Raw genomic sequence first — 27,390 nt, 5'->3', positions numbered from 1 at the left:
CCAGTGCTGCTCTCACCAGTGACAGGAGGACTGGATCACTTCAAGTTCAAGCAGACAGATATTTTAACTGGTGATGAAACCCTCTGGAATGCTGACTGCTCAGACCAGTGGGACCCTTGGAGAAAGCCCTGCCCTGCTTGCAGCAGCAGGGCTGGCTGTGGACAGAGCCTGTGGAAAGCTCTTATCTCTGGAGCTTGGTTTCCTTCTGGTTCAGGGTTTGTCTGACCTTTTGGTCACTGAGTAAGGTCGAATTTTGCCAGGTTTTCTTTTGGAGGGGGAGGAAAAACATGTAAGTAGGTGGTGCTGGTGGGAGGATACTCCCAGGTGGGGAGGGAGGATCTTGTGTTGCTGATACCATTTCCAGCCCGTGGATGACTTCAGCATTGTCCTTCTGCCCAGAGTTTGGGATGGGTCTAGATGAAGCAGATTTAAATAAATAGAAGAAGCACAAACAACACAAGATCTATTAGAGGGGGAGGGAATACAACCCATTCTTGGCAGTGCCTCAGGTTGACTTGGCAGCGAGATCTCGCAGCTCTCTCCTGGGAGATCCTGGAGATGCAACTGGACACAGGACAAAAGCCTGAAGGGTGGGAGTCGTGTGGCAGCTGCTGGCCCATGGCACAGAGCAGAGCTGTGTCCAAGCCCTCTCTGGGCTCAGAGCACAGGAGAGGTGTTGGCCCATCCTTGGAAGGCCCCGTGGCCACGTGCTGCTCTGGGCTTGGCAGCTCTGGGCTCTGTCTTGGCCAGCACAATGACGTCTCACATCTCTGGGCCTCTGGATCTGTAGGTGTTTGGGAGGAGATAATGATACCCATTTCTCAAGAGTTTTCTGAGGTCTCCAGAGGAAAGAAATCACCATAAAAATCTTGTGTTAGAAAGGGCTGGTGGAAGTGATGTTACTGATGTCATCGTCCTGTAATTCTGCTGGACATTTCCTGGGGAGCACGTACAGTATGGGCGTGCAGCCTGAGCTTGCTGATCCTCTTGGATTGTTTGTGAGTGGTTGTTCTGACCACACACAGGAATCCAGCAGGGGTTGAGTGGAGCTGAGTGTTCTGCCCCTACCCTGTAACATTTCAGGTGTCAGTGAGCCAGAGGGAACTGACCTCTCCTTCATTCCTGCCTCCACTTCTGGGACATTTGGGACCAAGGCTCTTTGCTGTGGTGTTCACCTAAATTGCTTTTTGAGTTTGCTCACAGTACAGTCATTTGCAGATCACTATATGAACAATTTTTTAATCTCCTTTAAGACCAGGTACTTGGTTTTAGTGCTCAGCTTGTTCTTCTCCTGCTCTCCCACAGTTCACCCATTCCCTGCTTCATCCATGGACACTTTTGCTGCTCCACCAGACTGGGATTTCTCTGGTTTTTCCCCTTGGGGTTGTATGAACTCACCCATAAATCCTTCCCATCCAGGTGCCTGTGGGGAGTCCATCCACACTTCCACTCTGAGCTTTACAAGATGCACAGCAGCATCTCCACCTTGGATTATTTTGGGATGATACTGCATGAGGCTTTACATAACTGTTCTGTGCTTTCCTCCCCAGGTCAACATGGATTTGTGGTTCTTTCTCCTTTTGCTGGGAAGTGGCCTGATAAGTGTAGGTGCTAACAACGCTACAGCAGGTAAGCTGTGCTCCTCATCTCTGTTTTATCCCATCTTTAGGATCAAAGGAGTGGCTGTGAATGTGCTCAGTGTCTCGTTCCTTCTGCCCTCCATGCAACTGTAACATAAAATGTTGGAAAGAGGGTGATGAGCTTCATAAATGGGACCCTCAGGTTTTTACCCCTGACTGATATTGATCCTCACCTCCAGGGGCTCTGGTGCTTGTACCTTCCCATGAATAGCACCTAGCAGCTGTTCAGGTTTATTTTTATGACATTTGTACCACCTGCTGTGCAGAGCATTCCTTGTCCTGCACTCAGATTTGTTGGGTGTTTTATCCTTATGGTTGCAAATCACGTGAATCTTCAGCATCTAAACCCCTCAGTATCACAAAAAAAAAAATCTCACAGAGGTTCCCCTGTGCTTTTCCCTTCTCAGAGCCATCCACAACAGTGCCCACCTCCCCCAGGAGCTCCTCCAAAGCTTCTACAGCAGGTCCCAATGATGGGACCACACCCAACACAGACAGACTCAACATGAGCACTCCAGGGACTGTTCCTACCACAGCATCCAAACCTCCTCCAACCACAGCCACCAGGATCTCCCCCAATGCCACCACTGGCAGCCTCAACATCTCCTCCACCCTGGGGAGCACTGTGCCTGTGCCTGCAGCCCCATCCCTGCTCCCCAGCGTGGCACCCTCAGCTCCACACTCCACCATCCCCAGCACGGAGGCAGAGACAACTGAGAGGAATTTCAGCATGGTGCTGACAACACAGGAGACCTCTTCTGCTTCCCACAATGGTAGGAACCTGCTCCACCTCTTCTTCACCCTGCCTCTGGGTTTGTGTCTTTGCTCCTCTTTTGTTCTGCTGAGCAAAACTTAGCAAAAAAAACTTTGGGGCCAATTCTCCGTGGTGATACAGAATTAGAGAACCCTCTGAACAGCCCAGATCAGAAGGGTTTTATCTGTCCAAAGGTTTGGGTCAAGATCATTTGGTGAAAGATACCCACAGGTGCATTAAATGATCTTTCCTTCCTGCCCAAACTATTCTGTGATTCTCTCCTTCCATTATCAATTTTCCCCATTCCTTGGGCATCTTCAGTCTTTGAAAGGTCCAGATGACAGAGAGTTGTCTCTGCTGCCATCCTGATCTCATTCCCCTCTTGGCACATCAGGAAAGTGACCCCATAAAACATAGTTTGGCTTCTCAGTCCAGGTTAAGAGTGAAAAATCAGGCAAAAAGTGGCTGAGGTGACCAGAAATATTTGCTGAGCTGTGGCTCTTCAGCCATGGTTTGCTCATTGTATTGTCTGAGTTTGGGTTCTTGAAACAGAGAGATGGCAGTTCCTGCTAGACCTTGGGTTTTAGTGGAAAAACAGGATTGGTGACTTGTTTGTGAAATAGAAAACCCTGAAACAAGATTAATGGTGGAGTTAATGCAGGGAGGTGTCAAGTGCATATTCCTGAAGAACCACTTTGCCAAGGGGTGCTGGCTGTTGTGATGTGTGTGCCCTCTTCCTCTGGGAATCTTTGGGAGCCACAGCCCAGGAAACTGCAGTGAAATTGTCTTTGCCACCAGCAGAGGAAGGGATGTGGCTGGAGGAAGTTCTCAACCCATCCTTTTTTTGCAGAGTGAAGGAGTCTGGCATAGCCTCAGACACACACGTGGGGCAAGTTTGGTGTAAATGTAGCCTGCATACAAGAGAGGTGCAGGCAAAAGCCTGAAGTGCTGCTAATATCTGGATTTTGTAATATGATGTCTGCTCATGGGGGTGGCTGAATTTATCATTTTTGTGTCTCCACTGCCTTTTTGTGATTTGGCTTCCCAGTTTTGGTGAGCTCCCCTGGTGCAGGCCATGGCACATTGGCCATTGCACCCTCAAGGGCAGAAGTGGCTTCTCACTTGAGATCAGCCCAGAGAACAAACAATCAAACCTAATTCTTTCTTTCCCTCAATTAATTTATCAATCAGTTTTAGGGCTGCCCTTGCCATTAGATTTAACAGGAAATGTTGGTGTAAGTCATGGCAGAATTAAGTGGTGCTGGAGAAGGGGACTGGGACAGAAAATCACACATTGTATGGGCAGTTCCTCCTTGTCCAGTCCCACCAGGACTGTTCTGCAGCTTTTCACACCCACCTCATGGCCTCAGGGTGCCTGTGCCAGCAGCACTGCCCCAGGAGAGCCAGGCTCTGCTTTCCCTGGCACAGCTTTGTTCCAGTGTCCTCTGCAGGAGACTCCCAGCCCAGCAGGTCCAGCCTTTCCTTGGATGCTCCTCGCCCCCATCCCTGAGCCCAGCTGCTCTTAATTGAACTCTTGGCTCAGCCACTCTCTTAAAATTATGCACCAATGTTATCTCTTGATATTTAAGTGCTAATGAATTGCACCAGTGACTTGTTGGTTATGGGTTTAAACAGTAAGTTGTGTTTATTGATGTTAAAGTTTGGCTTCAGCTCCTTGTTCTGCTGGTAAAAACTCAGGATTTGTTCCTTTCTCCTTACTCAGAAATTCATTTTAACATCCTGGTTTTATAGCTAGTGTTTTAAAGGAAAGATTTACAGACAGATGATGAGAGTTACTAAATTTGTTCCTGTCTTGGTCTTTGATCCTTCCTGACTTACTAAAATGCCTTGTTCCTTTGTTGCTAAGAGACTTTTGTTTTCTTTTTCTGCAGGTAACTCTGACAGAAGAGGTAAGAATGTTACATTTCATTACTCTTTACTCAGTAAAAACATTTCCAGAAGCATTCTGCTATTAAAGAGTTCTCCTTAGGACTTCCAAATGTGCTTTTATGAAGCCTCTCAAGGTCTTTAGCAGAGCTGGTGACATGCTGATATCTTAATTTCTGTTGAGCTTTCCTTTTTAGAACAAAACAATCTTGTTCCAATTTGTACATGTTCTTTTAGATACAAATTGTTCCTGCTCTGAGAATGTCAGCATGTCCCTGGAGCTGGATGACCACAATCTAAGAAGCCATTCAGAAAATTTCCTTTTTTTCCTTTTATTTTTTTTTTTTTTGCTGTTGAATTGTCTTTATTGACTGTGACTTCTGTGATTTGATCCAAACCCATCCTGCAGATGATGGGAATAATTATTATTCTCCTTCATTCTGCTGGCAAGCAGTAACACCAATCCATTTCTTGTAAGAGAACAGCACTTTAGGGACATTTTTCCATCTCTCAGCTCCGAGAACTGGCATCTCTACCAGAATATTTGCAATTACTGATGGCTTTAGCACTCCAGGAGCAGGCAGAGCTGGGCTGGCTCCCACCTGCAGGAATCAGCTGCCTCTGTGTGTTTCCATCCTGCTTCTGATGGGTGCTGCAGCTTTGCAGACTCTACTCCTCACCCAGCCCACTGATGGTGCAGAAGGATGCTCTGCAGCTCTGACTGCCAGCACACATTTAGCAGGGGGAATAAAAGGGATGCAGGTTTGAGGGAACTCGTTTGAAATTGTGGCTAAGCCTCTGCAGAAATGCTCAGTGTAATTCCCTCAGATCTGGCTTGGCTTAGGTCTGATTTTGTGCTCTCTCTGCTGTTGTTCATCCCTGCTTCTGGGGGCAGAGGGAAAAAAAATAGGAATCCATCTGACATCCTAACAAGATTTATATTAATACTGCTAATATTAATATAAATATAAATATAAATATAGATAGGAAATCAGATTAAATAAGGGACTTTTTACAAGAGCATAGAGTGATGGGACAGGGGGAAATGGCTTCAAACTGGGAGTAGGTTTAGATCAGATATTGGGAATAAAGTGTTGACTGTGAGGGTGGTGAGACCCTGGCACAGAAAATTTGTGGTAGCTCCATCCTGGAAATGCCCAAAACCACCTTGGATAGGGCTTGGAGCACCCTGGGAGGGTGGAAGGTGTCCCTGCCTGTGGCAGGGAGTGGAATGGGAGGATCTTTAAGGTCCCTTCCAACCCAAACCATTCTGTGACTGGTTTTGTGGGCAGATGTTGCCAGATGTGGCAACACTGGCTGGGCCATGAGTGCACCCAGCTGTGGGTGATGTGCAGGGAGCAGCCTGTAGAGCACCTCTGCCTGCAGCTGGGATGTGATCCCAAGCTCCAAAGGAGGGTTTGGTGGCTCCTCAGAGGGACCAGGAGAAGATTTAAACCTCTGCACTGTGGTGGGTGCTCCAGCACTGGGGCAGAAGAGTCCTTGTCTCTTTTCCAAGTGGATTGCTGTCTGCTCTTGTAATATTTTATTAGTGGCTTTTTAAATTTTTCTTCTGCTTTTACTTAGAGTCAGGATTAAAATACAGAGGAGATGGATTTTTCATTTGGACTTGATTGTTTATTAAATTTTATTTAAAGTACAGAGAGTTCTTCAGCACTTCTAGCTGTTAAGCCAAAAGTGAGAAAATGGAGATGAATTTAGTTAGTTACAAGGTCTTTAAAACACAAACAGTCCAATTAAAAGTTAATACTTAGATTAATACATACTTATACTTTTGACTTAACAACCAAACTCCTTGTTTGGTTGCACTTGCAGTGCAGCACTGACTAACTATCCAACCAAAAATTACTGCTTGAAATCATGAAGAAGGAAGAAGACAGAAAGAGACAATGCCTAAGAATCTCCATCTTGGCCATACTTATTATACTCTAAAAACTCCAAATTCTGAACTTTTCACCAGGTGACACCACAGACTTTTATTTAACTGCACACCAGTGACTCTAACCCCATCACTCAAATTTGGAATCCTTCTCCAAAGCCTCAAGTCAAAAGCAGTGTTCTCCAGAGATCAGTGCCAGAAAACACAGAAAGTTCAAAACTTCCAGGAGAGAGAATTCCCAATAAATTCCCTTTGGGCTGTGGCAGATGCTGCCACATTAGGGCAGGAGATGAGAAGGACAAATACATGCAAAACCAGGATAAGTTAATTTTTTTGTTTGCCACACTGGATCATTGCCTTGAAATCATGTCACAAAAAGTCATATTTTAATAGAAATAACATTCCCAGATTTCACACCACAAGGGGAAAACACAGAAATATAATCACAGTGCCCTTGGGTAGCTCAGAGATGGATAAAATAAATCCCACCTTAGGAAATCTGCTGGCTGAAATTGTTGAGACACATGGAGCAGGAATCTGCAGGGAAATGATGCACAGAAGGTGGGAAAAGGGAAAAGGGAAAGGGGAAGGGGGAAAGGGGTCATGCCCTGCAGCCCTTTGTGGAGACAGAGTGTAGTGACCCCCTTGGATGGTTTTTTTTTGTTTGTGTTTGTTTTTGTTTTTATTTAGAGTTAAGATTGAAGTACAAGAGATGGATTTTTGTGTTTGGATTTAGTTGTTTATTAATTTTTATTTATAATATAGTGAGTTTTATAGCACTTTTATCTAGCAAGATAAAAGCAAGAAAATGGAACTGTGCTTTGCTTGTTACAAGGTCTTCTAAGGCTTAACTATTTAATTAAAAGCTAATATTTCAATTATTTATACTTTTGACTTAATGACTAAACACTTGTGACTTGCAGTGTGGTACCTTTTATTTAACTAAAAATTCCTACTAAAAATTAAGAAGAACAAGAAGGAATAAGGCAGAAAAAGACAATGCTCAAGAATGTTTTTTTTTGTCCTTTACTTATTACTGTATTTCAAAATTTCAAATTTTAAACCTTTTTACTGTGTGATGATAGACTTCCCTTAAGTCTCAGGCAGAAAATTTTGTGGATTTCCAGCTGACAGAGGAAATTCCTGCTGGTGGCTGCTGGGCCACCAGATGTACATTCAATTGTGCAGAAGGAGCCCCAAAAATAGCTCAGTCCCAACTTTCTCCATCACTGTTTTCATCTGCAAGGTCACAATTTCACAGTGACCAACTCTTGGAGAAGATTGAGGTGCTCTGAGTGGTGGTTTCAGGTTTTAATCTGACCTGGGAGTGTCTGAGGCACATGGTGCTCTCTCATCCTTCTCTGTTTTCACTCTCAGACTGAAAAAAAAAGCAACATCACTAAATACTATTTATTATTTATTGTGTTTTTTATTACTAATATCATCATCAGAATTGTTCTTCAAGCAGAAATGGTAGAACTGTGCCCTATTAAATGATGGCTCTGGATGTTTTCCAATGTCCATAACCACACCTCTCTCTTCCTCTTGCAGATGAGACTCCCATTATAGCTGTGATGGTGGCCCTGTCCTCCCTCCTAGTCATAGTATTTATTATTATTGTTCTGTACATGTTGAGGTAAGAGCTGCTTTAATGCTGGATTCCCTTGTTTGACAGAAACAATTCCTGAATGAACAGGAATGAGCCTTTTGTGCTTGTCTCCCAAGCTAAAGGCTGACACAGCTGGTGCTGTGAAAAGAAACCTGTAAGGACAATGAATGAAAATGATGGTTGGGGTTATCTGGTGAATGATGCTTATTCCTTTCTCTGCAAAGCTGCTCCTTGTTTGGGGAATTCCTGTTCTGCCTCTCAAAATGTCACATTTAGCAGGGTAGATTGAAGTGAAGCCCTGTCAGGGTGGGGAAAAGCAGGTGAAGTTGCCTTGTGAGGCTGCAAATGATGGACTGAGTAATGCAGGGAGCCACAAAATCATTTCAATGTGTTATTCCTTGATTTCCATTTTGATAGCAAGCAGGATCCAACATCCAAATTCTGGTTTGAGTACCTTACATGGTCCCTGTGCACCTTTCACTGTGAATGGCAGGAGCTTGGTAGGTAATGGGTAATTGAATTACAATGAGGGAGTGTTAGGTGATGCTGTAATTGCAATTAAAGCCTTCTCAGGTCCATTTTTTAGAATCCAAGCATCTGCCCTTCTCACAGTGAAGTATTCCCAGCTCCTGGAAGCATAACTAAGAATGTCTTTATTCACCTGCAGGAAACATTTTAATTTATTCACCAGTTTGGTAATGAAGTAAGTCTTGGGGGAAAAAAAAACCAACAAAAAACCATTTCCTTAGCAGTGGAAAACTTCCCTCTGTCTCCTGGCTCTAGGCCTGCCCTCACAGCAGTGAACCTGGGGAGAGTTTTGCCTCAGGAGTTCAGCAGCAAAGTTTGAGTCCTTCCCACCTGGCTTCCAGCCCTGGAAAAAAGGGTTTGTGTTCACTGCCCAGTGATTCAGCAAAACTCTGAATTTCAGGCAAAGGGATCATGAGCAGCTGCTGCAATTTAAAAGCACATTTGCTGCAGGAGAGATCAGCCTGGGCTTTATGTGCTCTGCTGGATCAGCCCAGGGAGCAGGAGCACCCTTAAAGCTCCTCCTGGTTTGCACCTCTGGGCTCCTGCAGCTGTTCCAGCTGTGCTCAGCCAAAACTCTGCTCACAGGCAGCATTTCAGAGATCCTGTACCCACCAGCTAACTCCTGAAGCCATGACAAAGTGTGGCATCTCATCTGGGAGGGCACCTGGGCTTGCTGCTGGGTATTCCCTGACTTTTCCACCCCAATTCCCTGTGGCAGGTTCAAGAAGTACAAGCAGGCAGGGAGCCACTCCAACTCCTTCCGCCTGTCCAACGGCCGCACCGACGACACAGGTCAGTCCCAGCCTCTCCCCACCTCTCATTTTTCTAGCCAGATATTGTTTCATTTCTATTTTGTTGTTTTTTGTTTTTTCCTGATCTCCTTTGCTCCATGTTTTCCATTGGTTTGGGCAGGTGTTGCTAGAATGAGGGTTTGTTTCCCAGCTTTTCTTCTGCTGACTGAATGTTTGCCCTCAAGTGGTTGATGTTAAAATGGGTGATCACTTCCAAAATCACTGCTCACATTCCTTTTGAGTTTTCACAATGTTTCTTTGACTCAAAGGAGAAGCTTTTTTGGGAAAGCACATCTTTGGGGAGTAATTGAACGTTATTCTGCTCTTTCAGATTAGGATGGTCTCTGATCAAAACTCAGATCTTGACACTGACTGTGGACACCAAACTAACATTTCCAGGAGAATACACCTATTTTCCTTATAAAAGCATTTTTGTACCTCCTAAACATACACAGGTGCAATTTTAAAGCCTTGTGTATAATGTCTCAATTCTGCCCCTGAGCTGTGAGCCAGAGCTAACACTGAGGCTCTGAAGTTGGGCATCATCCATGTGTAGGCACTAATTAAGATGTGAAGAGACCTGTTAAACTCAGTTCAGATGCTTTTTCAGCACTTAAACCAAACACCTTCTGAGAAGCACTAACTGGAATTCAGCACCTTTTTAATTTTATGTTGGCTGCTAAGACTTTCCCTGCCTGTGTTACATCACTGTAAATGGAGGTGTGAACCTCAGAACCCCTCAGCTGTGTTGGTGTAACCCTCCCAGGGCCTTTCTGGGCTTTGCTGAGCAGCACAAGCTGCTGCCTTTGCTGTGCCCTCCTGGGATTGTGCCACAGTGGTGGTGCCAGACTTTCCATGTGAGAGAGGGAGGAGTTGGAATTCAAAGCAAGGTCTCCAACCCAGTATTGGCTTGGTCATCAGTGCCATATCCTGCCTTTCTGACAGTGTAGATCCCAGAGTGTTGATCAGCTCAGGATCACTGATTTTTTTTTTGGTCATCCAGTCCAACCATTCCCCCAGCACTGCCAAGGCCAGCACTGCCCCATGTCCCCAAGAGCCACATCCACACAGCTTTTAAATCCTTCAGGGAATGGGGACTTCAGCACTGCCCTGGGCAGCTGTGCCAGGGCTGGAAAACCCTTTGGATGAAGAAATTTTCCCAAATATCCAATCTGAGCCTCCCCTGCCCAGCCTGAGGCCGTTCCCTCTCCTCCTGTCCCTGTTCCCTGGAGCAGATCCCAAATGCCACCGGTGTCCCCTCCTGTCAGGGAGTTGTGCAGAGCCACAAGGGCCCCCCTGATCCCCCTTTTCTCCATGCTGAGCCCCTTTCCAGCTCCCTCAGCTGCTCCTGGGGCTCCAGACCCTTCCCCAGCTCTGTTCCCTTCCCTGGACTCTCTCCAGCCCCTCCAGGTCTTTCTTATTGGGAGATGCTCAAAAAGTGCCCCCAGCACTGGAGGTGCCCCAGCAGTGCCAGCACAGGGGACAGACACCCCAGTGCTGCCACCATCCAGGTGTCCCTGTGCTCAGAGCAGCCTCTCTGGTGGCAGCTGCTGGAACAGGATGATCCCAGAGCTCTGTGAGTTCTGTGTGATCTCCAACACCCCAAACCCCAACGCGGCGCACGGGCTCCCCGGGCATGGCTGGGCAGCGCTGGGCTCAGGGGACAGCTGGTGGCCCCTGTGACCCCTGGTGGCCCCTGTGACCCCTGGTGTCCTTGCAGAGCCCCAGAGCATGCCCCTGCTGGCTCGCTCCCCCAGCACCAACCGCAAGTACCCCCCCCTGCCCGTGGACAAGCTGGAGGAGGAGATCAACCGCCGCATGGCCGACGACAACAAACTCTTCAGAGAGGAGTTCAACGTGAGTGCTCTGCTCTGCCCAGCCCACACTCTGCACCTGGGGCTCAGGGGATGGGTCTGCAGGGCTGGCAGGGATCATTCTGTCCCTGCCTCTGTGGGGAGGTGGATCAGCTGTTCACACTCATGCTAACAGCAGAAAACAAAGGGTTTCTAGCAAATAACTCCTCACAGTTATGTTTTCCTGGGTTCAGGTTTAGGATCTGGTTCTTGAAGGGTTGAGCTGTGGCAGGGCTGATTCTTTCCCTGGGTCTGTGGGGAGGTAGATCAGCTGTTCACACTCATGCTCATGGCAGAAAATAGAGGGTTTCTAGCAAATAACTCCTTACAGTTATGTTTTCCTGGGTTCAGGAATGATCCTGGATGTCTTGGGGTATTCCAGAGCTCCCCTGGTTGCCTCCCACCTCCCACTCCTCATGGCTTTAAATCCACAAACAGCCAAAATAAAAAAATCTCTGACAGAGAAACAGAAATGACCCCATCTTATTTCAGTGAGCTGTTAACCCTGAAACACAATGTATGGGACAAAGGTTGGCCTTCAGCTGTGAGTTCAGGTATTGTGCTTGTCCCACAAGGCCAGGGCATTTCTTCAGGAATGGCCACAACCTCTTGTTGACATTGCTGAGCTTTGCTGCTTGGGACAATAAAGCTGTTTTGCCTCATCAATACAAAAATGGAATGGAATGGAATGGAATGGAATGGAATGGAATGGAATAGAATAGAATAGAATAGAATAGAATAGAATAGAATAGAATAGAATAGAATAGAATAGAATAGAATAGAATAGAATAGAATAGAATAGAATAGAATAGAATAGAATAGAATAGAATAGAATAGAATAGAATAGAATAGAATCATTAAGGTTAGAAAAGCCCTCCAAGATTATTGAGTCCAGCCATTCCCCCAGCACTGCCAAGGCCACCACTGCCCCATGTCCCCAAGTGCCACATCCACACTTTTTTTTTTTTTTTAACTCTTTCAAGGATGGTGACTCCACCACTGCCCTGGGCAGCCAGTGCTTGAGCTTGACAACTCTTTCTGTGAAAACATTTTCCCAAATATCCAATCTAACCCTCCCCTGGCCCAGCCTGAGGCTGTTCCCTCTCCTCCTGTCCCTGTTCCCAGATCCCAAATCCCCTCTGCTGTCCCCTCCTGTCAGGGAGTTGTGCAGAGCCACAAGGGCCCCCCTGATCCCCCTTTTCTCCAGGCTGGATCCCCTCAGCTGCTCCTTATCAGACCTGTGCTCCCAGCCCAGGTCCCAGCCATGATATGGCACCATGAGAACAAGAAGATAAAAAAAAATCACTTGACTTTGTCCAGCTGCTATAAAACTTGATCCCTTTCCTGGCCATACTGAAACCAAATAGGTGCAATGAATGCCCAGGGAGGGGGATTTTTAGGGTTATAAATACCTGATTGCCCTGGACACTTCCTGCCATCCTGTCAGCTGGAGGAAGGGATGCTGGATCCCTCCAGAACATTCCTTGCTGTTCAAAGAGGATGTGGAATGACAGTGCTGGGGAAGCACCTCCTGTGCACAACAGGGAAACCCAGGCACAGTGTTCCTGTCACCCCAGTGCCCCCCACCAAAGCTCCCCTGGGGCTGCTCCTGCCATCACTGGGTGGGCTGGGGCAGTGGGGGCTTAATCAGGTCACAATTAGCAGCACTGTTAATGAGGGAATCTCAAGGAGCCTCCATGGGCAGGAATCAGGAATGAGCTGGTTGCTGCTGGGTTTGGAGCTGGAGGCTCTGCTGCCACCTCGTGTCCATGGATCAGGAGATTCCCAACATCTTCCCAAAGGGATTGGCTCCCTCTGGTCCAGCCCAGCTATTGAAATGGTCACTGAGCTCGGTGGGGTGGAGGTGAGGGGTGTGGGTGCTGGCACAGCATGCTCAGATGTGGCATTTGCCAGCACATTGTTCCTGCTGTGCCATGAAAACATCATGGAAAAACCTTTTTTGTTTTGTTTTTTTGGTCATTTCAGGCTCTGCCAGCATGTCCTATCCAGGCCACGTGTGAAGCTGCTTCCAAGGAGGAGAACAAGGAGAAGAACAGATATGTGAACATTTTACCCTGTACGTGTCAGAGCTGCTTAGATGGGGCAGCAAAAACTCAGGGGCTCCTGCCAGGACTCCCCATTCCCCAAATCCCCACAATCCCCAGGTTTTTGGGATGGGCAAGGGCACAGTTTGAGGGCATTTCAGCTCTCAGGTGGCTGCTTTAGCTTTAGATACCTGGGAGGAGAAGCTCCTCAGCAGCCAGGAGGCCGTGGAGAGTGAAATGAATGGGAGGGACAGAAGGGACAACTCTTGCCTGGTGGCACTGGGCAGTGGGCTGGCTTGGGGTGTCCTCAGATATGCACTCTGCAGAAGGAAAAGTACCTTGGATAAGATCTAGGACCTCTCTGGGTTTAAGGAGGAGGGATTTGGGGCCATAAAGGTGTTTTTGCAATGGAGCCAGGAGGGTGAGCTCCACTCCAGCACCTGGATTCTCACTGTGCCAGGCACCAGCAGAGTGGAGGGGGTTGTCTTTAATGCAGAGTTTTAATTTCCCTCCAGATGATCATTCCAGGGTTCACCTGACTCCTGTGGAAGGGGTTCCTGACTCCGACTACATCAATGCCTCCTTCATTAATGTGAGTTTGGGGATGTGGAGGGGAAATCCCCACCAGCACCAAAGCTGGTTTGGAGAGGGGCTGGGGAACTACTCCTGCTGGAGCTGGGCATTTCTCATCAACAAGCAGCTGATGAATCACAGCATCTTTGAGGGTGGAAAAGCCCTCTGAGACCCACAAGTCCAAGCATTCCCCCAGCACTGCCAGGCCACCACTGAACTGTGTCCCCAAGTGCCACATCCACAGTTTTAAATCCTGGAAGAGTGTGGCCAGTTGATCATCAATGCTTCTCAGCCTGCAGGGCTGGATGTTGGAAGGGGATGAAAAAGAAATGAAGGAATCCAGCTGAAATGGAAGCAACACTGCCCTGCTCTGCCCTGGGAGGAGATGGGTCCTTTGTGGTTGTCACCATGTGGCTCCAGTCAGCTGCAAGGGTCATGTGAGAGATGCAGGCACATGAAGCAAAGCAAGACTCAAAAGAGCTTTTTCCTTTTCTTCCCCAGTAAATAAAATACACAAAATCAATCCCTGTGTGTTTTACAGCCCCTCTTCCAAGCATCAGTGCTGATTTTCACGATGCTCTGGCTACAGGCTCCAGTGGAAGGGCTGTCACCACTTCATTAGTGCCTTGTGCCAGCAAGTGGGGTCATTCCTGCTTTATGTGAGCATGGGGGGTGTTCCTGTGAGAAAACAGCCCTTTGCACAAGGATTTCCAATTATTTCAGCCCATCTTTGGAGCTGAATCTCCCCTCAGAGGCTGCAGCCCCTTCTCTCCACAATGAGCAGGTGCCAGCTCTGTTCCTGAAGTAGATGCATCTCATGACTCTTGTGTTAGAGAAATATTAATTTCTCTTCCTTTTTCTTCTTTTTTTGCAGGGGTACCAAGAGAAAAACAAGTTCATTGCTGCACAAGGTAAATTTTTGACTATTCCCATTGCAATGTTGGGGAGCAGTTGGGCTGGGTCCCTCTGCTCTCCTCTACCCAGAGCACAGCATCTTGCAGATGGTCAAAAGGAGGCCTGGCTGCTCCACAGATTGTTTCCAAAATGATTTTCCCAGTCAAAGGGCAGTGCTGGATGTCTTGGTGGACAGAGAGAATCCCATTGCTGGAGGGTGTTGGGACCTCTGGAGATGCTTCCAGGGAGATGCTTAAATAAATTCCCCAAATCACAGGATCATGGAATGGTCTGGGCTGGAAAAGACCCCAAGCCATGGCCAGGGACACTTCCCACTCTCCCAGGTTGCTCCAAGCTCCCTTGAACACTCCCAGGGATGGGATAGAAACATCCTTGTGATCTTCAGAAGTCCAAACACATCCCTAAATCCAGAATTCCCACTCACAAGGTGGGGATCATGTCAGCAGCAGGATGTTACCTGCCCATGGGAGTGTTTTGTGTTTCCTCTCTTGACTTGCCAGTGGGTCAGGGCATTCCTGGCCAGTTTCCCTGGCTCTGGCTGCAGAAGGAGGCTGGATCAGGTCTGTCAGCACTTCCAGCCTCAGGTTCAGCTTTGGCTCTGCTGCTCTCTTGGCTCACCCTGAGCCTCAGGCTTGGCAAGGGAGTGTAGGCTCAGTTAACTTTGTATCTGGCAGGCAGCAGGGAACTGTTCTGTGCCACACTGAAATGGGATGCCATGGCCAAAACCCAAAACCCCAGGACAGGACTTCTGCAGACTCTGGGACAGCCACAATTTCCCTGGGTGACTTGGGCAAGTCCATGCTCTGTCTGGTTTCCCCTTCTCGAGCTAAATATGGAATTCCTGACCATAACACAAACCCAGAAATTCCAACTATTGTGTGATAGGATTATCCCTTGGATCAGGCATGCCCAGACACCACAGCACCTCCTGTGACCTACTGGAAAAAACATGCTGGGTGATCCATGATGTGTGACCTCACACGCTGGATATTGCTCCCATATTGTGAGAGGTTGACCCCAAAGAGGATTTTTTTGTTTTTCCTTCCCCTCAGGACCAAAGGAAGAAACAGTGAACGATTTTTGGAGGATGATTTGGGAGCAAAACACAGCGACAATTGTCATGGTGACCAACCTGAAGGAGAGGAAAGAGGTCGGTGCCAGAAGGTTCCCAAATGGGCCAAATCCAGCACAGCCTGGAGCCATCCCCAGCCTTGTGAGGATGTGCAGAGCTCACTGCAGCTGTTTTCTGCCCCCACAGTGTAAATGTGCTCAGTACTGGCCGGATCAGGGCTGCTGGACCTACGGGAACATCCGAGTGTCCGTGGAGGACGTGACCGTGCTGGTGGATTACACCGTGCGCAAGTTCTGCATCCAGCAGGTGCCAGGGGCAGCTCACCATCCCATCATCCCATCATCCCATCAACCCATCATCCCATCAACCCATCATCCCATCATCCCATCATCCATCATCCCATCATCCCATCATCCCATCATCCCATCATCCCATCATCCCATCATCCCATCCCATCATCCCATCCCGTCATCCCATCATCCCATCATCCCATCATCCCATCATCCCATCCCATCATCCCATCCCATCATCCCATCCCATCATCCCATCATCCTATTATCCCATCATCCCATCATCCCATCATCCCATCCCATCATCCCATCATCTTATTATCCCATCCCATCATCCCATCATCCCATCATCCCATCATCCCATCATCCCATCCCATCATCCCATCATTCCATCCCATCATCCCATCATCCCATCATCCCATCCCATCATCCCATCATCCTATTATCCCATCCCATTATCCCATCCCATCCCATCATCCCATCCCATCATCCCATCATCCTATTATCCCATCCCATCATCCCATCATCCCATCATCCCATCATCCCATCATCCCATCATCCTATTATCCCATCCCATTATCCCATCCCATCATCCCATCATCCCATCATCCCATCCCATCATCCCATCATCCCATCATCCCATCCCATTATCCCATCCCATCATCCCATCATCCCTTCCCTCCCCTCTCCATCCCAGAGGTGCTGCCTCAGCTCCTCCAAGGCTCTGGGAGAGCAGAGTTGGGATGCAATGACCCCCAACACCCACTTTTAACCAGAGTTGTTCAGAATTTATTCCTCCCAAGTGCCTGTTCCCTGATAGTGTCATTATTAGTGGCATTACATATTAGTGGTTTGGGGGTTTTTTTCTGTTTTTACTCAGAGTTAGGATTGAAGCACAAGAGACAAATTTTTGCATTTGGATTTGTTTGTTAAATTTTATTTAAAGTGCAGATAGTTTTGCAATGCTTCTAGCTAAAAGCAGGAAAATTGAGGTGTATCTAGTTAGTTACTAGGTTTTTTAAAGGCTAACTATTGAATTAAAAAATAACATTTTTATTATTTATACTTTTAACCTAATAACTAAACACCTGTGATTTGCACTGCAGTACTATTTAATTAAAAAAGATACTAAAAACCAAGAAGAAGTAACAAGAAGAGACAAAACCCAAGAACTTCTATCTTGTCTTATTACTGTATTTTAACAACTTTACATTTAAAACCCTTTGCCATGTGAAATGACATACTTTAACTCTGTCACTCCAACTTTGAAGCCTTCTCCAAGTGCTCAGATCAAAAGCAGTGGTTTTTTGAGGGTCAGTGTCAGAAAGCCCAGCAAGTTGAAATCTCTCAGATTTCAGGGTTCCAGCTTGGTCCCAGCATGGCTGTGCAGAGCAGGGAGGCTGAGGGATGCCATCCTGAAATTCCACCCTGCAGTACTCCAGCACTTGCTGTTAGCAGTGTTGGTTCCTGCTCTCACCCACAGACACTTAATGCCTGAAAATAATCAGATTTATCCCCTCAGCTGAGACAAAATCCAGCACTGTGTGTGTTGGGTTTGATTGTTTTCCCATCTGTCACCACATTTCTTTGTCCTCCAAGGAGACTCTGGGTGTTTTAGTCACTCACTTTGTTTTCCTGCTGCTCTCAGAGGCAGGCAGGGAAGAGTTGGTGCCTGCAAACCTGAGCCTCATCCTTCACTCCAGTGGCCTGGATGTGTGTTTTCCTCCCCTGCCTTTAATCCAAGGATGATCTGGGCAGAGGAGTGGGAAAGGATGGAGCAGCAGCTTCTGTGTGAGCTTGTTGAGGATGAAATGTGGCAGCTGCTGCCAGGCTGGCATCTCACACCCCTTGGATGTGGCATGTGCTGGGTGGTTCAAATGTCATGTTTTTAGAGGCTGATCTGTCCCAGAGCCTGAGCCTGTGCTGCCCTTTCAGCTGTGGATGCTGCTGCTTAAACCATGTAGGGTCTGCAGCTCCCTCTCTCTCTTAATTTTGGGGGAAGAAGGGAAACCTGAGTATTTCTCATTAACCTGAGTCCTCCTTTCTCTCCCCTGCAGGTGGGAGATGTCACAAACAAGAAGCCCCAGCGCCTGGTCACACAGTTCCACTTCACCAGCTGGCCTGACTTTGGGGTGCCCTTCACCCCCATTGGGATGCTGAAATTCCTGAAGAAGGTGAAGACCTGCAATCCCCAGTATGCAGGAGCCATAGTGGTGCACTGCAGGTGAGTCCTGCTCACAGCCAACCTCTGCCCATCCTGGCTCACCTGGAAAGCATCTCCTGTTTAAAAGGAATTTATTCTTTTTTCATTATCTTTATTTAATTTTGCTGTGTTAAATATCCTCATGGGGACATGCAAAAAATGTATGAATCAGTGATGTCAGGGTGTTAAAATTCATCTGGAGGGCTCATTTGGGTTGGCTGGATGCTGAGTGAGCCCCACTGAGCACTGGTGCCATCTCCCTTGGTCTCCACTGAAATGAGAAGATAACATCTTCTCTCTTAGGGAGAAGGCAGTTCTGAGCTGGCAGGTTGCCTGGAGCAAGGGCCATGGAGATTGGCCTCACCTGGAGGGGTTTCAGGCACAGCAGCAACCCTGGGGGGGCCACAGGGGCTTCCACATTGCAATGAGGAGATGTGGAATGGTTATGGCATTGATGGATCCATACCCATGGATCATGGTTGATGGCAGAGATGGTCACATTTGCACCATCCCAAGTTCATTTTAATTGCCTTCTTGGGAAGCTGCTGATTCCCAGAGTTTTGTCTCTCCTTAATGTCTACTGCTCTAGTGGAAGATAATCTAACCCAACCCCCTGTCATGGGCACCCACTAGCCCAGGGTGCTCCAAACCTGGCCTTGGACACTCCCAGGGATCCAGGGGCAGCCACAGCTGTGCCAGGGCCTCACCACTCTCCCAGGAACAATTCCTTCCCAATCCCACCTAACCCTGCCCTCTGGCAGTTGAAGCCATTCTCTCTTGCCCCAGAGATGATGAGATTTAAGGAGAAGAAATGTCCAGGGAAAGTTTTTAGTCACACATTCCCCCACACCTGCAAGGAGAAAAAAAGACTCTCCTGCTCTGTGCCAGAGCATGGCAACGTTATTGCTGTGCTCAAAAATTGATTTCACAGTTGGGCTGAGGAACACCCAATGCAAAACCTGACTGGGAACTAGAGCTGGCCAGAAGATACAAACCCAGGGGTTGTTATTCTCAGGAAAAAAACAGTTGGAAGGGACCTTCAAGATCATCCAGCCCCACCCCTGCCATACAGGGACACTATTCCAGGCTGCTCCAAGCCCTGCCCAACCTGACCCTGGACACTCCCAATGATCCAGAGGCAGCCCCAGCCCCTCTGTTCCCCCTGCTGCACAGCCTCCCCCCTGCCAGGGGGAGCAGAGCTGTCAGTGTCCCCTTGTCCCGCAGTGCCGGGGTGGGGCGCACGGGCACGTTCATGGTGATCGACGCCATGCTGGACATGATGCACAGCGAGAGGAAGGTGGACGTGTTCGGCTTCGTCAGCCGCATCCGCGCCCAGCGCTGCCAGATGGTGCAGACCGATGTGAGTCACTGCCCCTGCTGCCCCTGCTGCAGCCAGCACAGCCTGGGCCAGCCTCCAGGGTCATCACTGCTCTGGGGGTGCTGCTCTTTTGGATCTTTGTAGGAGCGTGAGATCGTGCAGGTTGGGAAAGATCTGTAAGATTGAGTCCAGCATTGCCCCATGTCCCCTCCAGGGATGGGGACTCACCCTGGGCTGCTGTGCCAGGGCTGGACAACCCTTTCCATGAAGAAATTTATCCAATATCTCACCTGACCCTCCCCTAGTACACCTTGAGGCTATTCCCACAGCTTGAGGCTATTCCCACAGCTTGAGGCTATTCCCACAGCTTGAGGCTATTCCCACAGCTTGAGGCTATTCCCACACCTTGAGGCTATTCCCACAGCTTGAGGCTATTCCCACACCTTGAGGCTATTCCCATAGCTTGAGGCTATTCCCACAGCTTGAGGCTATTCCCACAGCTTGAGGCTATTCCCATAGCTTGAGGCTATTCCCACACCTTGAGGCTATTCCCACAGTTTGAAGCTATTCCCTCTCATCCTGCCCTTTGTTCCCCACTGATTGTCCCCTCCTGTGAGGATATCTTGTGGAGCTCCTCCCTGAACCTCCTTTTCTCCAGATTTGGAGAATGTTTTGTGTCACATCTGCTTTGCTCAGTGTGGTCCCAGTCCCCATTTAGTGGCAGGATGGTTGTCACTCACTTTTCTGGGCTCTCAGAGGGTGGGCATGGAACATGGCAGACAAAAAGGAGCAGGGGGAAAAAAAAAAGCAAAGTAATTTGTGTGGCTAAAGGGGAGTTCTAGTTATGAGCAGTGGGACCAGTTGAAAAAGGAGATTTCAGAGAGACTCAGAGTTCCTTTTACCCCTCCAGATGCAGTATGTGTTCATATACCAAGCACTTCTGGAGCACTATCTCTATGGTGACACAGAGCTGGAGGTGACCTCCTTAGAGATCCACCTCCAAAAAATCTACAACAAAGTGCCAGGGACCAGCAGCAACGGGCTGGAGGAGGAGTTCAAGGTGAGTGTGGTGGATCTGCTGGGATGGGGCAGGGATCACCATGTGTGTGTGTGGCTCTGAAACCCCCTCTCTGCTTTGTTCCTTGCCCTGCAGAAACTCACTTCAATCAAAATCCAGAATGACAAGATGAGAACGGGCAATTTGCCAGCCAACATGAAGAAGAACAGGGTGCTTCAGATAATTCCATGTAAGGCTTGTTTGGCTGTGTGTCTTCTGGGTGTGGGGACAGGAATCAGGCTGGAGAGATGGGACAAAAAGGGACCATGTGATGTTCAGCAAGGAAAAAGGCAAAGTCCTGTCCCTGGGGAGGCACAAGCCCAGGCACCAGTCTGTACTGGGATCACCCATCTGGGTGGAAAAGCAGCTTGGCAGGAAAGGACCTGGGGGTCCTGACAAATTCCGGCCTGAACCTGAGCCAGCAAAGTGTCCTTGTGACAAAAAGGACAGTGTGTGAGACAAAACACTTCCAGCAGCTCCAGGGAGGGGATGCTGCACTGGTGAGGCCATACTTGAGCACTGGGTACAGTTCTGCCTCCCCAGGACAGGAGGGAGTGGGGAGAGCCCAGTGAGGGCACTGGGGCAGCTCTGCTCTGAGGAAAGGCTGCAGAGCTGGCACTGCTCAGTCTGGAGGAGAGAAGGCTCTGGGGGTCTCATCCCTGCCCATCAGCACCTGCAGAGAGGACAGAGCCAGGCTCTTGCCAGGGTGGCCAGGGACAGGACAAGGGGCCACGGGCACACACTGAGCACAGGAGGGTCCCTCTGAACACCAGGGAACAGCTTTGGGGTCTGGGGGTCACCAGGTGCTGACACAGGTTACCCAGGAATGTTGTGGAGTCTCCATGCCTGAAGATACTCAAACTTTGGGCACAAATGGGCCACCAGCCCTGTATGACCCTCTCTGCTGGTTTCTGCTGCCAAGACTTTCTGCCTCAAGGGGAGGGAAGTGCCAGTGCTGAGCAGATCCTTTTCCTGGAGAGCTCAGCACCCCCTTCTTCTGGCCCAGGGCATGGCAGAGGGTGGAGCTGACTGTCCTTGTCCCAGCCAGCTGCACTGTGCTCCCTTTCCCTTATCTCTGTCACTTAGAGCTTGGTGACTCCCCAGCTAAGGCCATGCAGGTTATCCCAAATCTCAGATGATTTTGTTCTGTTCCAGATGAGTTCAACCGAGTAATCATTCCAGTGAAGAGAGGGGAGGAGAACACAGACTATGTAAATGCTTCCTTCATTGATGTGAGTCTTCTCCAATCTTCTTTCCATCCTCTCCCAATGGAAACCACCTCATGCTGCTTCCTTTGGGAAGAAATTATCCCAAACACTCCTTTTGTGGGTTTTGTACAGCCCCCTCAGGTATATCCAGCTCCTTGTGGGAGAGGGGAGCTGGAGCTTGAGCAGAGCCTCCAAATCCTGGCCTCACTTCAGCCCCTCTGGGCTCTGCTGATGGATGTGGAGAAGGGATCTAGGTATCCATGGAAATAACACAGCACTGGCCATTTGATCAGAAAACATCCACCAGATTAGATTAGGGAACAATACATGATCCCAAAACCTTGGAGAGGAGCCAGGTCAATCCCATTACACCTGTCTGGGTGGTGGCAGGAGGAGAGGCAGGGAGGTTAAGTGCTGTCCTCACTCTGAGCAGGAGATAAGTGATTGCACATCCTTCTCTCCTGAGCGATCCTGTTGACTCCAGGGAGACATTTTGGATGAGTATTGATCCCCAGGCAGTGATGCCAGTGCTGGCCAAGTGACAGACCCTGCTCTTTTCCAGCCCAATTTCTGCTTTCATCTCCTAATGACACACAGCTTTTTTTTTTTATTTTTTTCCCCCAAAAAGGCAATCACTTGGTTTGCCCACTAAAACCAGTTTATTCTCAGTTCTAACATCCCTAATTAATGGCTCTCTGAAATCTCCTTTGCTGGGTCCCTGCAGGAGCAGCCAGGAGCAGCTGCCTGGTTGTGCATCCAGATCAGAAAGCTTCCGTGGCACGTAAACAATTTGGGCTGAAGATTCAATTTCCTGCCTCTGCTGAACTTTGCTTAAATGACAAACTGCAAATGACGAAGCATCTGCAGTCACAGTCTGCAGGGAGGGCTCAGGGGAGTCAGAGGGGTTTGGAAACACCAAATCTTTGTGGCTGTGGAAGAGCCAGAATCATCCTGCTGCTTTTCATAGATCATAGAGTGGTCTGGGTTGGAAGGGACCTTAAAAATCATCAAGTTCCATTAAGCTTTGCTTGCTTCTTCCAAAAACCTTCAATAAAAATCCTACCTGGAGTACTCAGAGCTAAGGCAAAGCTCTTCTCCAGCACTCAGAGCTTGCAGTATTGCTTAGATGTGCTGGAGAGCCAAATGGATAAAGCCAGGTGTGTGTAGGGGATGTGATCCTCCCAAAGTTGAGCTGAGCTTGGCAGGGCAGCCGTGTCCAGGAGGTTGTTGTGGTGCACTGAGCCCATCCCACCCTGCAGGGTTATCGCCAGAAGGATTCCTACATCGCCAGCCAGGGGCCCCTGCAGCACACCATAGAGGACTTCTGGAGGATGATCTGGGAGTGGAAATCCTGCTCCATAGTGATGCTGACAGAGCTGGAGGAGAGAGGCCAGGTGAGCTCTGGGATCAGCTGCTCTGAACACCAGGGAAATAATAAATGGATGGCAGGAGTTTGGAATGGGATGACCCTTGAGGTCACTTCCCACCCAAACCAGGTGGTGATTCTGGGAGTTTGTGAAGCCTGTGGGATTGGGCAGCTGCTAGAGGACTCTTCAGTCCAAACCCTGGGAAAAAATAGGGGTTCCTCACCCTGTGTCCTGCTGTGGTGCTCCCCCAGGAGAAGTGTGCCCAGTACTGGCCCTCCGACGGCTCCGTGTCCTACGGGGACATCACGGTGGAGCTGAAGAAGGAGGAGGAGTGTGAGAGCTACACAGTGAGGGACCTGCTGGTGACCAACACCAGGGTAAGAGCCTGCCTGCTCCCTCTGGGGACCTCTGCCTGCTGCTGGGTTTCACTGCCTTGGGCCTGTGCTGCTGTTCCCTCAGCTCCATGAGCTCCCCATTGTCCCAAAGGGATTTTATCCCTGTATCCTGAGAGTCCCAGTCCTGCTGCTCAATCCTTGACCATCCCCTCTGTTCTGTTGCCCCCACCACCAAACCTCCCCCCTGCTCCCCATTCCCCATCTGTGCCCTGGCAATGCCACTCCTCCACAAGCAGCTTTCCTGAAGGATTGTTCTCCCTGAGCCCCTGGGTTCCTTGGTGCAGAGCTTCCACCAGTGCCTGACCCCGAGCTGTGCCCTCCCAACAGGAAAACAAGAGCAGACAGATCAGACAGTTCCACTTCCACGGCTGGCCAGAAGTTGGGATCCCAGGGGATGGCAAGGGGATGATCAACATCATTGCAGCAGTGCAGAAACAGCAGCAGCAGTCTGGCAACCACCCCATCACTGTGCACTGCAGGTAAGGCCCCTGAGGGGATCTGCTCCACCAGGAGATGCTCAGAACCCCAAAGCATGTCCTGGATCAGCAGGGAGAGGCTGGGACTGGACTGGCTCCTCCAGTTCTCCAGCACTTCCCATGTGGATCATGCCTCAGCATGACTGGGGTTTTCCCTCACCCCCTGGTTTCTCTTTGCCAGTGCTGGAGCTGGAAGAACAGGCACCTTCTGTGCACTGAGCACTGTCCTGGAGAGGGTGAAGGCAGAGGCCATCCTGGATGTCTTTCAGACAGTCAAGAGTTTAAGACTACAGAGGCCACACATGGTGCAGACACTGGTAGGTGCCTCCTGCCCTGCCAGAAGCTCAGCAAGGATGGGCTGGGGGCTCAATGTTCAGCAAAAAAACTCTTTGATTCAAGGTTTTTGCTCTCCATGAAAGAGGGAGTGAGGGAAGATGTGGGTTCATCATTCCTGAAAGTGTCCAGGGCCAGGTTGGACAGGGCTTGGAGCCACCTGGGCTAGTGGCAGGTGTCCCTGCCTGTGACAGAGGGTTGGAGCAAGGTCATCCTTAAAGTTCCTTCCAACCCAAACCATCCTAGGATCCATGATTCCAAGCAGGTGGGGCAGGAGGTCTCTCTCCTTCCTCTTGTTAAGGCATCAAGTGCCTTTGAACCACAGACAGAAGTTGTAGAACCTTCTTGGAGGCATCCTCAGCCACTGTCCATACATTAATGGGCTGAAACACCTGGAAAGGTGTCCTGGAGTGGTTGTGGAGCCCTGTACATTGGTGGGGTTGGGCTGGGTGAGGTCTTGCAATTTTGGGATCCAACCAGAACCAAAGAGAAGGAAGGGGAAAGCAGAGTTTGGCCAGGAGTGCCCCAGCAAGGATTTGGGGGTCACAGGGAGGTGGGAGCTGCTCTGGACACCTGAGCAAGCATCAGATGCTGTGTCAGGGATGGATTTTCCTGGAGTGACCCTGCTGTGTCCCAAATCCCACAGGAACAGTACGAATTCTGCTACAAGGTGGTGCAGGAATACATCGACGCCTTCTCAGACTACGCCAACTTCAAGTGAAGAAAAACCAGGAACAAAAATCCACACCCACCCCCCTCCCCAGAAACAAATGACAGAAGAGTTGCCTTCTTTAATATTTTGTAATATTCTGTTTGTTAATATACCCCCCCAAACGAAAAAAAAACTATGTGTATATATCTTAACTGTTTTAGAGGTTGGTACCATAAGCTTCATATTAGCTGGAGATTTTATATGTAGCAAAGTGTTAGTGCAGATACTGTTGGCTCCTTTTTTTCCAATGTTTTATTGGGGAATTAAATAGTGTGATGTTTGGATTAATATTGTCATACCATCTCTCTTCTGGAGAGTTGATACAGGCTGTTATTTTGTTTGTAAATCTTTTTTTTTTTTTTTTTTTTTTTTCTTGAGGGAGTAAAGCCTTTTTTTTAAAAAAAAAAAAAAAAGGAAAGAAAGATATCCTGGATCTCTCCCCCTCCAATCCCCCCACCAGCACAAGCTTTTTCAAACCTGCAGGGAAATGGTTTCACATTTTTCTGCTGGTCAGCTCTTAAAAAAAAATAAGGAGAAGAAAAAAAAAAAAAAAAAGCTCATTCTGTGTGTGTGTTTATATATAAATTTATATATAAATTCCCTTATTTTTGTACCAAAAGCTAAAAACTTCCCCCCTCAGGGTCAGGCCACCACATGCTGCTGGTTTGGAAACTGTAATTGCCACACAGCAGCACCCAAATGTTGGGATTTCTAACCCAAAAAAGCAAACACCAGAAAAACAGAAGGGTTTTTGCTCCCTGAAGGAAAGGTCTGTGTGTTTGGAGCTGGATTTTAGAGCAGGGATTGGGTTTGCCCTGAGCTGGTGACAGTGGCCCTGCCATCCCTGCTGGTGCTCTCTGCTCCAGGTGAGCTCCATCCCCAGCTGCTGGATGTCTGATAATTTTTCCTGGCATCCTGAGAGATCCCAGAATGAGGGAATGGTTTGGGGTGGAAGGGATCTCATAGAATATCCAATCCCACCCCCTGCCATGGGCAGGGACACCTTCCACTATCCCAGGCTGCTCCAAGCCCTGTCCAGCCTGACCTTGGACATTTCCAGGGATTTAGGGCAGCCACAGCTTCTGTGCCAGGCTCAGCCCCCTCACAGGGGAAGAATTTCTCTCAAATTCCTACTCTAGACCTGCTCTCTTTGAACAAGAATTCAAAGGGTCAAGAAACATCCTGAGGACCAGGGGTGCAGCACTTATATATTAGAAAAAACAGATTATATGGTGGATTTTAATATTTTCTTTCTTCTAAAGGAGTATCTGAGGAAACACCTTCCTTGTTCCTCTTGTTCCTCCTGCAGTCAGGGGCACCATGTCCAGGTTAATGGGGGAGCTCCATCCCCACTGCAGGCACTGGGAGAACTGGTTTGGAGCAGAGGCTTCACCCCAGGGATTTCTCTGGACTCTCCAAACAGTGAATGGGAGCACAGGGTGGGTGGCAGAGCCCAGGAATATTGACAGCTCTGCCCAGGGATGTCACAGACTCAGGATATGGGGTTGAAATCAAGGAAATTCTGGGTAAAAACAGCCCATGAGTCAGAGCATCCAAATTCTTCAGCTTTTTTCATCCAGGCAGGATTCACAGGGGAGTTCAGTGGAGGCACACAGCAAGGGGACACCCCCAGCCACACAAAATACCCAAAAAGTTGCTTTGCTGCTGCCATCACCCCCACTCCATCACCTCTAGTAGCCCCAACATCACCCCATTGCTAATAAATTCCAACTCCTAAATTTTGGGAGCTTTGGGCCAAGGCTATCAGTCACATTCAGAAGTAAATGTGACCCCAAATAAATGGGGACCCTCCTTGACCAGGAGACCTTCATTTGTCCCCACAGATGCTCTACCCAGGAACATGGACCATCCCACCAGGTCCCTCCATCCCACTGCCCAGTGGGTGCTGGCTGCTCCCTGGTGCTTTTCATGAGTTTTCCCCCCTTTTTTTCCTTCATTCCTGGGATCTCAGGGGGCTTGGGGAAATTTTGGGGTCTAGTGAGCTGCCTTGAGCTTTTGCCACAGCATCTGCCCTGGCCCTGTCCTGCATCCAAATGCAAATATCACAGAGATGAGCAGCTGCTGGAGATAATCCAGGGCCAGATCCTGCCTAAATCCCCTTCCTGAGCTGGGAGCTTTGGGCTCCATGGCCATTGCCAGCATCCAGCCCCAGTTTGGGGGTGACACATTCAAAATGGGGGAATGGGGTGGGGTAGGGAAACTGAGGCTCAGGGAATTTGCTCCCTTCCTTTCAACAAGAGCATCCCTGGAGCTGCAGAGGGATCTGTCTGGATCCATCCCTTTGCCAGGAATGGGAAAGGAGCCTGTGCTGGGGGGGGATGGAGCTGCACGGGGGTCAGCGTGGCAGAACCCCCAGAAAGGGATCCCCCAAAAAGAGTGCTGCCCTGCAGCCAAGGGGATTTGGGGGGAAGGAGGCACTGGGCACTGGCACGGGGAGGCTGATGCC

At 48.9% G+C, this 27,390-nt stretch overlaps 1 protein-coding gene across 4 annotated transcripts in view; it reads left to right on the top strand.

Annotated features, from left to right (window-relative positions):
* Nucleotides 1-25,211, top strand: part of PTPRA (protein tyrosine phosphatase receptor type A) — a 111,723-nt gene extending 86,512 nt beyond the window's left edge. For all 4 annotated transcript variants that reach the window (XM_079307296.1, XM_079307295.1, XM_079307297.1 and 1 more), the window contains 21 exons: nucleotides 1,551-1,629; nucleotides 2,048-2,413; nucleotides 4,287-4,304; nucleotides 7,730-7,814; nucleotides 9,034-9,107; nucleotides 10,827-10,963; nucleotides 12,946-13,036; nucleotides 13,520-13,596; nucleotides 14,452-14,488; nucleotides 15,545-15,642; nucleotides 15,751-15,870; nucleotides 17,912-18,078; nucleotides 19,282-19,417; nucleotides 20,286-20,435; nucleotides 20,529-20,622; nucleotides 21,588-21,664; nucleotides 22,900-23,034; nucleotides 23,259-23,384; nucleotides 23,730-23,881; nucleotides 24,060-24,195; nucleotides 24,858-25,211. In XM_079307296.1, the coding sequence (XP_079163422.1) occupies nucleotides 1,551-1,629; nucleotides 2,048-2,413; nucleotides 4,287-4,304; nucleotides 7,730-7,814; nucleotides 9,034-9,107; nucleotides 10,827-10,963; nucleotides 12,946-13,036; nucleotides 13,520-13,596; nucleotides 14,452-14,488; nucleotides 15,545-15,642; nucleotides 15,751-15,870; nucleotides 17,912-18,078; nucleotides 19,282-19,417; nucleotides 20,286-20,435; nucleotides 20,529-20,622; nucleotides 21,588-21,664; nucleotides 22,900-23,034; nucleotides 23,259-23,384; nucleotides 23,730-23,881; nucleotides 24,060-24,195; nucleotides 24,858-24,932 (2,430 nt within the window). In that variant the 3' untranslated portion in view covers nucleotides 24,933-25,211. The remainder of the gene's footprint in view (nucleotides 1-1,550; nucleotides 1,630-2,047; nucleotides 2,414-4,286; nucleotides 4,305-7,729; nucleotides 7,815-9,033; nucleotides 9,108-10,826; nucleotides 10,964-12,945; nucleotides 13,037-13,519; nucleotides 13,597-14,451; nucleotides 14,489-15,544; nucleotides 15,643-15,750; nucleotides 15,871-17,911; nucleotides 18,079-19,281; nucleotides 19,418-20,285; nucleotides 20,436-20,528; nucleotides 20,623-21,587; nucleotides 21,665-22,899; nucleotides 23,035-23,258; nucleotides 23,385-23,729; nucleotides 23,882-24,059; nucleotides 24,196-24,857) is intronic.
* The last annotated feature ends 2,179 nt before the right edge of the window (nucleotides 25,212-27,390 follow it).

The sequence above is a fragment of the Erithacus rubecula genome (genome assembly GCF_903797595.1).
Source record: "Erithacus rubecula genome assembly, chromosome: 5".
Classification (NCBI taxonomy): Eukaryota; Metazoa; Chordata; class Aves; order Passeriformes; family Muscicapidae; genus Erithacus; species Erithacus rubecula.
Note: the sequence above shows the minus strand (reverse complement) of the source record. Positions and strands in the feature narration are given on the sequence as shown.